The 14,710-nt window shown below is 37.3% G+C and overlaps 1 protein-coding gene across 1 annotated transcript in view; it reads right to left on the bottom strand.

Annotated features, from left to right (window-relative positions):
- Positions 1-7,313: 7,313 nt before the first annotated feature.
- cactin (cactin, spliceosome C complex subunit) overlaps positions 7,314-14,710 on the bottom strand; it is a 64,992-nt gene continuing 57,595 nt past the window's right edge. Inside the window, exon 12 of the mRNA XM_083140544.1 lies at positions 7,314-8,740. Coding sequence (XP_082996670.1) covers positions 8,552-8,740 — 189 coding nt within the window. The 3' untranslated portion in view covers positions 7,314-8,551. The remainder of the gene's footprint in view (positions 8,741-14,710) is intronic.

The following is a 14,710-nucleotide window of genomic DNA, read 5'->3' as shown; positions in this document are numbered from 1 at the left end:
TTGTAAATGTCTCGTGGATAGTCTCGTCTCCATTTATAAACATCCGTCTCGTTCTCGTCTCGGTTTCGAAGGGCAATGCTCATTCTCGTCTCAAGTCTCGAAAAATATAGAATTTACAACATATGCAAACTTTTACAGTGCATAGCGATTATAAAGACAAAAAACTTTTCTTAATTATTTTTTTTTTTTTTGTTCATTTGACTCCTCTTTTCAACGCTACGAGCCCTTGAAAACTGGATATTGTCCTGCTTATGTGCAAACCAAACACGCCGATTCAGAATTACCACGAATGAACTGGCATTGTAATTATTATACACAAAATTCATGATTTATCTGAGCAAGTCGCAGGTTCCAGGTTTGACTCTCGACCTGGGCATGACCGTTCCTTTGTGAATCTCGTTTCATTGAAGTGGAAATTGTTACGTTGGGGGATGTTTCCAGTTTTATCTCATAAAAGGAGACGGGACAGACCAAAAGTTTAGTCTCGTATCGTGGATAGGTTGGGTGATACTTAGATTGTGCTGGTTGAAAATGGTGGTAGTGTGCGTGTGGGGGGGGGGGTTCTCCTGCATTCAGACTTCGACTATCAGTGGCGTACACAAGGGGGATTACTAGATTTAACACCCCCCCTAGAACTTTTAGAATATTATCGAAAAGGTGGGGAAAAATAAAAATGGACAATTTATCACAATGAAAGATCTGCTACAATAATAATAATAATAATAATAATAATAACAATAATCATAATAATAATTTAATTATTATTCCCATGCATCGCAGAGAAAAGCACAGCATTCCATACACCCGCATCTTTAGGAGTGAATGCATTGAAAACAAACAATAATTCTTGAAAGTAAACAATTCTTGTGAGGACAACTATGATTTGCAAGTTGTTTTGTATCCCAGCTGCAACAATGTTCAACAAATATGTATTTTTTTCTGTGAACAATGAGCATTAACTAAAGAAAGTTCTTGGTTCCTTGTAAACAGCTAATGTAGACAAAGGCAGACCGACAAGAATATAGTCGCAAGTCCTACTTCCCATTGTTTACAGCGGCACGTTTGAATTTCTGAATTCGAACGACAATAAGCCTATTATGAAATCCAGATATGTGCATGTGAATGATAGATTTTTAGAGCGGTATCGGCGCGTTACTCATAAATATTTAGTGTCGTTTGGGATTCGTTGAAATGTCTAAACAATCTAAGCGACTGCAAAGTTCAATTATTATTTTTATTGCAAAAAGTCGCGCAGTGACTCTCGTGAAAATTCCTTACTTCGTCGCAGTGAAAATCCTTATTTCGTCGCATTGTGTCGACGTTATTGCGAACGTTATCCCAATCTGTGGTTCTTCCCAATGCTGATTTTGCATCCCCTTGTGAACTCTTACTTGTGAAAGCTTACTTTTGAACCCAAAGTAGACTCAGTGGATTTTTGCAACATGAATTCTACATCGCGCCTCAGCATCATCCTGGGTAAGTTCCATAGGTAAGGTAATGAATGTAAATTTCCACGTGCATATACCATGAAGGCCAGTGGCGTATGCTGGTTCTAACGAGTGGGTAATCTCCGACCCTTGATCCTCAAACTCCAACAGTTTCCGTGCAATTTATGTCAGGATCCATATTGGATTTAGGAATATTGTGTGGGAATGTTTGTCTTATTGCTACGACCACAATCAATTAATTCTCGTCATTGCAGTTTAATATACGTGTAGAATTTCAAATAATAAAACAAGACAGTATTATAGCTATAAAAAAACACCTGTGAAATATAAAATGAAAGACGTGCACTAGTGAAATAAAAACCCGCAATATTAATTTAAGTGCAAAATTCAACTTACTCCAGGACCCGATTACTTGTGCCGTACCACATCCAAAGCACGCTGTTTCTCTGTGCGAAAGATTGCAGCTTAACAAAGGAAGTTATGTGACTTTTTGATTTTTCATGTTTGGCACATGCGTTGCAAAGATTGTTTAGATTCCAGTATCCGCCACGCGTCCATACATTCTTTTCAACCCTGAAAAGTAAGCACGGCCAACAAAAAAGCGTATTAACACTTATACTTATACTTCCTGTCAACCATGGTGTTTTTTCATAATTTGCTTGCGAAAATGCCCCACATATTCCCGATTTTTGCCTTTGTGTGTAGAAATAAGTTCAAGCGATGGCACTGGCCTACTTGTATTAACAATTTGCAACTTCTCCTTAAAAGATCTTGTTCCAAAAGGTTTCACCAGCAAATCTTGTATCACATCCATTACCCTTTAACACAGCACTATCACGACAAACACTAACACCTAAGTAAATAATAAACACGAAGCACAGCACGAAGCCAACGACTACACGCATTCAGATTCACGTGCCAAACTTCTGTTGTTGTGTTCCTGGCTCAGAATGAAATTCCCTATGAATGATAAAAAAAATCCCTTTCCTAGCTTGAAATTACCTGCAATGACAGGTTTTAAAAGTTCGAATCATTGCAGGGCAGAGCCAGAATTTTATTTCAGGGTGGGGGGGATCATCCCTTATTAGCAGCCGCCACAGAAAGTTGAAACAGTGGGGTTAGAAGTCCTGAAGATGAATCTCAGATTATTACAATGTATTATGCAAGGTGTTTAATCCTGCTAATGAAGTATATACACTTTTTAAATTAGATATTAAATTAGATATTTGTAGGATTTCGGGGATGGGGGTTTCAGCCCCCCGAGTTCTCCACCTGGCTACGTGCCTGATGTGTTTGTTCCTTTTATGTTTAATTCGTTCATCTTCATCACTAGTAATCTAAAGAGGCGGAATATAGCAACTTAAATTAACTAATACCGTGCGTTCATTTCGATCTGCAGCCGAGATATCGGGAGAAGCGTGGCGGGCGGCGCTGACGGAGATGCCGACATTTGCGGCCTGTAATGCCCGCTTATTTTTATAGACATATGCAGACATTTATATAAATATTGCAAAACGATCACTAACCTGTGTTATAACACGCAAAAGTTCTTCTGTAATTCATCCAAGTTCTGCTCTTATACACACAAATAAATACGCTATAGAAACGATGTTAAGAGCCACAGATAATAAAGCATTTTAATCATAGTTATGACCAGTAACGTCCTGCTTAAGTTTATATCCTTGAAAGAGTTTTGTGGCCATGGGAATCGTTTGGAGGTTTCGAATGTGCAACACTGTATCAGGATTACACTGCAGACGAAACCGATAAAAGTGAATGGTTTTCGTGAGCTTCCTTGCAATCCGAAATATCCGAGCTCGAGTTTTTTGTTCCTTCGCGACTAGATGAAGACAGAGTTGTAAATATAGTGGCGAGCAATGTAAACCAAGAGCGTGTTAATTTCGTACTGTGCGCAAGAGTGTTATTCTTGGTTACTTGCAGTTACTTGTTTGTGTTATTGTAGTGCATAGGCGCCGACTCCATGGGGCTTGGGGGGGCTCGAGCCCCCCCAATGTTAACGATGTGGGGGCAGAGTCCCAAAATAATTTTGCTTTAGAGGATCTAATGTATTATTTTGCTTCTCTTAGAAAGTTTACTCTGAATTGTGCCACATGAACTTAACTTTAAATACACATTTGAAATGTTCTAGACCATCAATTTGGGGGGCTGAGACCGCTAAACCATCAACCTTGGGGGAAGGGGGTATGACCAGAGACAGCAAAACACATGACTTAATACTACGAGTATTGTTAAAAATTTTAATAAAAAGAATTTGAAGAGACGATGTGCATGAACTAGGGTAGTGGATGGGACTTTTGGGCAACAAATGGCTCTAACATGACATTCCGAACGAGATCATTCATAGATTAGGGAGATCTGTTTTGCGCTCCGTGGTAGCAGATATTAAAAGTCGAGAATATTTTGCTATTATGGTTGACGAAACTTGTGACATATCCATCCGTGAACAATTAATATTCTGCATTAGAACTGTGAATAAAAATTTTGATATTTTTGAGGAATTGATGGGCTTTTATGAGATTCCGAACACTGAGGCCAAAACTTTAAAAAAGGGAGAGAGTGAGTCATTCATTACTTTATTTCAGTGATCAGAGCCCCCCCAATAATTTTGACAACTCGGCGCCCCTGTTGTAGTGTGTATGTGTGACGTGTCATGTGAGACGATTGGAATGCCAGCCGCAAGATTCACGTTAGAACAAAGATTTTTTATGTATGACACGTACCTACGTGAAAACAAACTCGTGTCGAGACGTGTGTAGGTGATTTGTACAGAAATTCCCATGCGTTTCAACTCCTCACAGAGATACGGTTAGACATCTTGTCCTTAAATTACGAGAAACTGTATCGTTAAATTTTAAAACACCTAAGCAAAAACGACGGATTCTAACCGAAGCAAAACTCGATGATATTGGTGCAGCGTTAGAACGTTCTCCAAATAAACCTCTACGCCGTGTTTCACAAGAGGTGGGAGTGTCAAAATCATCGGCACATACAGTCACTAAGCTACTAAAATTAAAACCATACTCTTATGACACAGGTTAGTGCTCGTTTTGCAATATTTATATAAATGTCTGCATATGTCTATAAAAATAAGCGGGCATTTCAGGCCGCAAATGTCGGCATCTCCGTCAGTGCTGCCCGGCACACTTCTCCCGATCTCTCGGCTGCAGATCGAAATGGACGCACGGTATATATATATATATATATATATAATTTATTTCTGATATCTTTCTCTTTAAAAAATATTCAATTCCGTGAAAGAAGTATTCTCGCTGCTTTTGAAGATTAGAGAGGAGAAACAATCACTATTTTTGTAAATACAAGAATGGGGGGAGTCAACATATAGGTGCTTTAATTGCTTAAGCTTTGAATTTTAATTTAGTTTGCTTCATCTTCAATATTTAAGCTTTTTCCTTTTGATAAATTTATGTTCAAGTAACAGATATCAGCAAGGCAGAAGCAAATGTAAATTGAAAATTAGCGTAGAATTGGTTTGCCCATGTTATTCATATTTTCCTGTTCTTCGCATTCTACCGGGTATGTTTTCCCTATTTCCCTTACAGAAGGCAATTTGTGAACCCAAAATTCCCGTTCCTGAGAAATTTCCCTGCCATAAAAAACACAGCTTACTATGTTTAGCGACGACACAAAAGCAGAGTGCGACCGGTGGACTCTCACAAGAAGGAGGTTACCCTGGCCACGGAATCACCGCGCCTGAGAGGCAGTGTTTCCTCCCCCTCTTTCCTCTCTCCTCCCTCCTCGCCAAGGGTTGTAAGGGAAGCGGGTTGAATGACGTCAGGGTGAGATTCCATAACGTCATTCCACCGGCTGGAGAAAGGTTCCCAGACATTCAGCGGCAAACTGTTGGAAGCATTCGCGCGCTGGAAGCAAAGAAATGTATGCATCGAAATTGGTTTGGAAGAATATTGCGAAGAATATATATATATTAAAAAAGAAATATAGCCGGGTCATCTGCGATTACCTAGATGACCCAGAGTATACGCCGCTGATGAAGGCACATGTAGGGGTGGGGCCCCATATTCTCGATCTTGGCCATTTTGGAGGTAATTTGTTCAGCACCACGCTCCGGTCACCATTACACCCCAGGGTTGCTCTCAGATACCCATTGATTTGAGGCTGGGTGAGCCCCAAAGCCGCTTAATGCGGGGACATGGCCGGAAAAATTATGACCTTAGATCAGCTACCTTAGGAATCGAACCCGGATCTCCCGCGTGGTTGTCAGACGCCCTACCGCACCTCGGCTCCTTAGACGACTTCCATACTTTGAGTACTTAAAACTTGATTCTTAAAATGTCTCACCTACCATATACAAATACCCGTTGACTAGACAATTATTTCGTAATGAAGTTGACATGCTCCTAGAATTTCTTAAAAATTGAATGACTAGAAAGTAATTTTGTTCTATTGCTTTCATATATACAGGGTGCTCGGAAATTCCCCTTACAAACTCATAGGGCAAGTAGAGGGGACTGAGTAGACAATATTTGGAATAGCAACCCATGTGTCGGATGTGCCTGTGTTGGTATGCAACCGGGTAGGCAGTAGATGATGTCAGAAGATCACCTGATGACCTAAAGTGTAATAATTTATTACAACCATGTCAAATGAGATGTTACGTAAGGTACAGAAGTGAATGACGTGTGACTCAGTCCATAATACAAACAAATTTATTTGGTAACAATGCCAAGGGAACAAAAAAGAAACGTACTATTCATTCACTGTGTCGACAGTGGAACGCGACAATTTGTAGACGTCACGTGCCATCAGGTGATCTTCTGATGTCATGTACTGCCTACCAGGTTGCATACCAACACAGGCACAGCCGACACATTGTTATTGTTGTAGCACGGAAACCGTACGTTTCCGGACATGGGTTCCTATTCCAAATATTGTCTACTCAGTCCCCTCTACTAGCCCTATGAGTTTGTAAGGGAAATTTCTGAGCACCCTGTATATAAATATATATATGTAGATCTCTACTACTTAATATAGTAGCAGTGGTATTAGTAGTAACAGCAGCTGCATTAGTAGTATTATTAGTAGTAATTAAACTAAATATTTAATTATTAGTATTATTAATTAATTAAAGTGTAATAAAACACTGGTAATGTGAATTTGGAGAAAGTTTTAGAAATAACTCCCCCTTGATAAAATCCTGCGTACGCTACTGTCGACTACTGCTTTAAGTCATTCATCTTCGTCGCAATTAGACAAATTTGAAAGAAATGTGACGATAGAGAAGATATATACTAAATTAACCATGCGCTCTCATCGTTGCGGTTAAACGAAGTGACGGAAAAGTAGGATAAATACATAAATTTGGAATATATATATTAACTGAAGAAAACTGTTGTATACTGAAAAAAAAATTAAAAACCCGGGACTCCTGGCATTGTAGCTCGATGTGCTAACCACTCTGCAACGGGGCCGGCGTTTCTTTACTTTGGTGAAATCATGGAGTCAAAAAGTTGCTCATGGGCAAAACAAATGAATGTCTGATACACTGCCACTTACCACTATGCTTACCCTGTCGAAAGAAATATGAGTTTCAAAATTCCTTTTGAGTTCAGGATTTGAGAATTGTTTCCAAGCCTTCTGTAAGCGCATAGTTTCCACAACAAGAATACAAACAAAAAGGAAACATAACCTAAAATATGTTTCTTCAGTAAAAAAGTTATTATTATAAATAAAGGATATTCATAAAAAAGGGAAGCATAAAATAAAACTAACAAGTATGATGATGATAATTATACTTTTCTTGTATTCTAAGTAAAACATGAATAATTGAAGACAGAAAGTCTCCAATTGACAAAAAAATATTTGTCAAGTCGTCCACTGAGAATATAAATGTTCTATGTCCAATTTTTTCCTTTCTTCAGGAGAGCCGTTTAAAGTTTGACATTATATAGGCATTTATTGGACCTTTGTCATGATTGTGCTGAAAGTTTGTTCATTGCAAAGGCTGATATATTGAAGCCTCTCTAAAAATAAGTTGTTGTTTGGTTAAGTATTTATGCTGTAATTCATTATCGAAGTTTCAGATAGAACAATTACATGCAACACTAGTTTTGATTTGAGAGTGCCACTGTTCTATCTCCCAGATTTAACACTGCATTCTGGAAATGAGATGGAGATGAAACAATTTCATTATAAATTTGTCATTTGGTAGCAAAGTAAAAGAAATCATTTATATTTTGGGAAATCAACTACTCTGAATCCACTATTATTCAAAATTCTTGTCTGTTAACAACAAAAGTTAAAACCGAAGACCACTATCCCACAAGTGACTGAGGTTAGAATGCAAGTGGTTTCTCTCATACTCGGATGGCGCATGTAGTTGGTTTAGGAAATTGTCGTAAGGTTTCATTGGCTGTTGGAGTTTGCTGCACTCTTGTGGCTGTTTCCAAATTCTGCACATGGACCAAAAAGACTCTCAATATATCAGTATTAGTTGTCTGTAGGCATCAGACAATTGCAGAGATGAAACAATTACATCCTAAATAGACTACAGCCAAAATATCTCCATTTGTTTACAATTTGGAGATAGTACATTTGCATTTTCAATGGACAAAATATAACAAATTAAAACAATTTCCTGTACTACTCTCTCTCACGTTTTCCGTGAAGCTGTTTTACATTATTTTCTATTAATTTCAGTAGCCACTGCCACCATCCTCATCGGAATTCGTTGTGGCTACCGAAATTAATACAAAATAATGTAAAACAGTTTCGCGGAAAATGTGAGTACCTTAATTATCTATTACCACGTCTCTCATTCCCATAGTATGAATACTCTCTCTTATATATAATTATATATTTTGTATAAATATATTTAAAAAAACTGAAATACATTTAATTTACAGTGTGTAACTCTTGAATTCAAAAGCTTTGGATTTACACAAATACCATTATCATATCAATTATATACATTTCACATCAGTCCCTTGCACTAGACCAGCACACAAATATATACAAAATATAATAGTCTCCAAAATACGTCATTATTTAACTTCAGCACATAGAAAACATATTCCTTTACAGTTTTGAAAAATGCTCATAAATGTTCATCGCCGGTAGCGGTACCTCTTGAAGTGGAACCAAAGCTGAAAAATATTGTTGTGAAACTGGCACCGGAACCCACGTTTGTATGAGTACTCCCACTCACGATTTACAATCTTAAAAGCAATGTCTTCGTATGGAGGTCCAGCATGGAAACGTAAGATTGCAAAATCTCTGTTATCTGGACATGGTGTCTGCAATAATGAAAGGAACATTAATTACTAGAGGCATGCTTTTTTTTTTTTTGGTGAGGAAACAAAATGTGAAATAGCACTGTAATGTTCATTTTTCATGTTTTTGAAAGATGCGAGGTGCATTTTCCTATCGTTTTGTCACGAAATAATGTGGAATGAACGGCAAAATGCAAAACAAACTTCCTTAAAAACGAAATTTAGAATTTATTTACCAACACGTCACTTTATGAAGTCTGAATTATCCTGTGAGTTATGTAAATCATGGAAAATTGATTAATTCTGTTTCAAATACTTGAGAAGCAAAAATGTACTCCATTACACACGAAAAACTGAATAATCTACATAAATGTTTACTTTGCGTCAAAAGTGTCATTTTAAAATCAAATTTAGGGTTATATTCACCATTTTAACAACAAAATGCCATTTTATATACCACTTTTGATCAAGGAATGTGCCCCCGAAATCTTCATTCACCATCAATATGTGGCTCTATTAACTACACCATAACCCAAGGATATAGTTACACTTGATCATTAAAAAAGTTATTCTCTGATCCTGAAAACAAATGCATGAAGTAACATATAAAGACCGGTCCAAAATTTGCAAAACCACAAGGTTGGTTGTTAACCTGCAAGCAGTGGTACATGGAAGGAGTGTGTTTGGACCTGAAACTTTTCTCTTCTTCAGGCCACTTCTGAAGCACCTACATTTTCTACACTAGTTTGATAACATTGTATAACATCTTACCAACGAATATGATGTAAATAAATCTTTTGATATTAAGAATGCATAGAATAGAATGACAAAAAAAAATGTGCTGAAAAGTCACGAGTTTCATATAGCATGGGGATCAGAGTGGACAGAGTTAAGCCACATGAAAAAATCATATCAGATGCTACCTTCTGCTAATAAAAAGACGTAGGTTTTAATACAAATATGACACTATTAGAGACCTGCACAAGACCTGGAAAAAAGTCATTTGCGAGGAGGCACGCCTACAATAATATGCAACACGCATGTCAAGCCCAGGCGTTCGACATCGCGCAAGTGAGCTTCACGCCACAGTTGTGCACACGCATCGATGCCTGGCAGGTTTTTATATTACCCGGGTCTTAAGAAGACCCGTGAGACTCGATGTAGTTCTTGCAGGTAGACGTGAACACTACTGTCAGTGTTGCCAACTGCCATTATATTTCACTACGCATAGAAATATTTGAATTTGTGCTAGGCGCAGTATTAAATGGAAGTAAGAAAGATAGAAAAGGCTAAGTTTTGTGGGCAATAAAATTAAAAACTTCTTTTATCTGGCTTTATATTCTAGTTTAACGTTATAATTTGAATGAATACATCAAATCAGAGGCGGACGGACGGGAGCTCTAAGCCTAAGCTGCCCCGAAAAAGCGTACACGATTCTAATATGTTAATGATAAAGCACCTCAAACTGCCACGGAACAAAGTATGGGGCATTTAAATGCTTCCGGTGTTTTAAACTTAAGAAGGGTTAGATAATATTAGCAGTTCTTCCTTCGTTTCTATAACTTCAGATGCAGCTATTGCCCTCTGTAACAAGCACGAAGATGATTTATCTTCCGCATTTACTGATCAAGTTCTATGTTTCAGGAATGTGCTTAAATCTGAAATAAAGTGCTTTGGCAAAGTTTCTTCTCCTTGATAGCTCTACACTAGCTTCCAGTATTCTCTGTATCCTGTACCGCCTTCTGTTTGTTTCTTCAAGTATCAACAACGAAAAAAGAACTATCTTTCTCAAAATTGAAAGTTAGAAAGACTTCTGGAAGGTAGTGTCGAATGGCATGATTCAGCCCAAATTTAGTGAACTCAGTAATCTCACTCTTGAACGAGAAAGGGCCAGATCTAATGTAAAAGTGTCATTCGCTGCATAGAAGCCTGCTTTCTGATAAGGAAGGTGGTTTGATTTAAATCAAGATTTAAAATGGGGAATTCTATTTTTAAAAATCACTTATTGAAATCACTTTAAATAAAATTACAGAATAATATACACAAGAAATTTGTAGATATCAGAATCACTTTTTGTGAAAGTATATTAATCTCTTAATCATTTAATGGTGTTTATTATGCATTAAGAAAGGAAATAAAGGAAACAAAATATATGTACTGATGGGGTGAAGCTCATACGAAAGTAAATGTAATATGTCATCTGATAAAAAAAGCACTTAAATTTCCCTTGATTTAAAATTCAATAATTTTTACAAGCAAAAAATAGCACATTTTTTAAATAGAATAATATACAAAATACTAATCATGTTAAACCATAAATAGTGTCATTTTCATTAAACTCTAAATAAATATGGCAGCTGATATTTGGCTAATTATCATTAAAAACACTAAAATTTGGCTACAAAGACTGTAAAAATTATTTTGTTAAAATTATAACATCCAGAATTTATTATTTTCACTGTAAGAAAAGTTACTGAAATTATAATAGTTTCATTAACACACTCAACAAACATTTTCATATAAGGTTCATTCTGTTCAGTTCCAGAAACAGAGAAATGCATATTTACATGTAATTTGTTATTTGCTTTAATCAAACTGTTAAAATATTTTACAGGGCTGTTTATCAGAAAAAGCATCCTACATAAAAAATATGTCTATGTGTAAGGTGCCAAAAAAGAGTGATTTAAGTAAAATATATAAAAAATTATAAATAAAAATCATTATTTTTATCCACCCAGCTGTTAAGAGGGGCGGGGGAGGGTATACGAGGGTCACTATTTATATTTTGAGCCTAACAATGAAAAAACAGGAATTTGGCATTGAAAACTGCTTTATTGTTTTTCGAAGTATTCTCCTTTATGGTCAATATACTTTTGCATTCATTCGAACCATTTGTCAAAGCAGTTTTTCCAATCTTCTTGAGACACCTCCTTAATATAGTTTTTGAACGAATCAACGGCATCTTACGCCGACGAAAATCGTTGTCCACACAATTTATTCTTGACATTCGGGAACAAGAAGACGTCATTGGGTGCCAAATCAGGACTGTATGGCAGATGACCCATCAATTCGATTTTTTGACTGTTCATCAAGTCGGTTGTTAGACGAGATGTGTGACAGCTGGCATTGTCTTGATGAAGAATGATCCGACGGCGTTTGTTTGTTTTCCGTATTTGACCGAAGACCTCTGGCAAACAAATTGTTGTGTACCATTCAGAGTTGACCGTTCTACGTTCCTCTAAAGGCGCAGTTGCCACATGACCAGTTTTCCCGAAAAAAACAGGCGACCATTTGTTTCGATGTGCTTCGAGCGTGAACAACTTTTGTTGGATTGGGTTCATCTTGAAACACCCATACAGTCGACTGCTGTTTACGTTCCGGCTCATATGCATAGATCCATGATTCGTCACCTGTTACAATCTTATATACGTCTTTTGAAGCACCACGATTGTATTGTATTTATTGAGCATTTGTTTGCACCAATTGACGCGAGCGTCTTTTTGAGTTCTTGTCAAATTGTGTGGGATCCAACGAGAACATACCTTTCTCACAGCTAAATGATCATGTAATATTTTATATATGTTGTGGAACTAATGCCTATGGTTGCCTCAATCTCACAGTATGTCACATGACGATCTTGCAGTATTAGGTTTTGCACAGCATCAATGTTTTCTTGAACAACAACTGATTTTGGACGACATTCGCGAATCTCATCGGTGAGCGAATGGCGGCCACGATTAAATTTGTTATACCAGCGTTGCACAGTGGCAAAGGATGGGACTTCATCGCCAAATGTGGAAGTAAGTTGATCGATGCACTCTTGTCTTGATAATCCACGTCGAAAATCGTAAAAAATCATCGCACGAAAATGTTCACGAGTTAATTCCATTTTATTGTTGTCGCGCAATCTCCAAGGCAACATAAACAACACAAATGAAGCTATTGACAAAACATTTGAAGTACGTTATGGTCAATAATGCCAGACGATTCCGTGCAAACGTCAAATCGCGCCTAACTTCAATCAGTGTTGCCAAGGCTCAAAATATAAATAGTGACCCTCGTAAGTAAGTATTTGTATTTTCTTCTTTTGAATACATAAATGTCAAATAAAGATATGTTGTAATATGTGAAAATTTGTATAATTATTAATGTAAGTGTAGCCACAACCAGCCATTCTAAGTAATTACATAAATTTCCTGCAAGAATCTGGCTATAATTGAGGGACCCAAATTTATTTCTTGCGGGTGCATACTTTAAGATTTTGTTACACCACTGTGACAAATGTTTAATATTACAAGAACAAAATGATATTCACAATTATTATCATCACCTAAGTCCTAAAACTCAAAGTTAACTGGAACAATTAATGTGCAACAAAGTCAAAATTGATCATTAAAACAAAGTCAAATTAGCTGTGTCAATTGATTACACCAAAGATTTCACACTAATGGGGCAAAAGACTATCGTTTTAAGATTCGTTGATGTTGAAACCGATTGTGTTGAAGAGCTTGTAGGTAGATTTTTGGGCCCCTAGACAGGCACCCGCTCTATCAAGCATCGACATTTTATGTGCGTCCTTCGATATTTTCTACTTAAGCCATGGTTTGACATTTACATCCTACAAACTTTGAAATGAGGAAACAAAGAACGACTCATTAAATAATATATAGGTTATATTTAAAGATTCTTAGTTTGTGTTTCTGACTTTTTAAAAAAGTTTTAGCACATTCAAGGATATTTTAGTTGTCTTACTGCCTAAAGAACATCTTAAAAAACATACTATTACTACTACTATGGTTAATGAAAATTCCAGCAGCGTGTAAATTTCTCTGTTGAGTACTATTAAATATAATTTTCATCAGAAATTTATTATTATTATAGGCTATTATATAAATATGATAATTTTCTGACGTTTCCTTGATGACTGTGTATCGATTCCCACTGATGTTTCAAACTTAAAGAACGGATGGGGCCTTGCATTCTAATCTCGGCCAAGATACAAGCTAACAATTATATTTTGCATTGTATTACCAGTGGCAGCGATTGGATTCCATAACCGGGGGAGGGGGCAAGGTGCCAAAACTGGACGGGGGCAAAGACAGTATATTTCACTTTGTAGATAAGGTTTAGCATAGTGTTGGGGCAAAAGTGGCGAAAAGTGGGGAGGGGCAACTGCCGCCCTTGCCTCCCTTAATCGCCACCACTGTGTATTACTATCAATGCGGTCTGTAGAACTAGATAACTAGTAACAACATGAGTGAACAACGACTTTTTGAAAGAGATGACAATATTCAAAAACCTTTTATAATACAAATTCTGATTTCATGTTCCATTTTATGGACCATCTAGTGTTCAGGGGGGAGAATCTTGAGCAACTAATTCGGATATTGAATTGGCAAAATTACACCAGAGAGAAAATCTGTTTGATTGATTCATTCATTCATTTGGTCAATTTACGCAGAATAAGGCTAATCGGGACTGGACCTATAGTTTAAAGTGGGATCCGAATCACCATGTGCCTTCACCAGGTATCGAACCCGGGTCCCCTTGATTACAAGGCAACAACGCTACCACTGCGCCATAGGGGATCACCCCCCCCCCCCAAAAAAAAAGTATAATGTACAACAATCACCAGTCACACAAAGTTCCAAAATATTTAAGATGGCACTTTTTGCGAAACTTGGTTCGTACTCCTTTATAGGTGTCAGCAGTGGTGGGGCCGAGAGGGTGCAGTCCTCCCCCCCCCATACTTTTTGCCACTCTTGCACCATGCTAACTTCATGTACCAAGGGAAATTAAAATGCCTTGCCCCCCTTCCCCCCACACACACACACTTTTACACTTGGCCCCCTAGTTTTGGAACCCAGCCAACTGGATGTGAGTGATACAAATGTTTTCTACCAAGGAATAAATGTCTGCAATTTCAAACTCATAAAAGTGATGAAGATTTTAAGTCCTCCTTGACCAGTTTAGAATCTAAAAGTTGGCAACGGT

Source organism: Lepisma saccharinum, chromosome 1 (assembly GCF_977018435.1).
Source record: "Lepisma saccharinum chromosome 1, izLepSacc3.1, whole genome shotgun sequence".
Taxonomy (NCBI): Eukaryota; Metazoa; Arthropoda; class Insecta; order Zygentoma; family Lepismatidae; genus Lepisma; species Lepisma saccharinum.
Note: the sequence above shows the minus strand (reverse complement) of the source record. Positions and strands in the feature narration are given on the sequence as shown.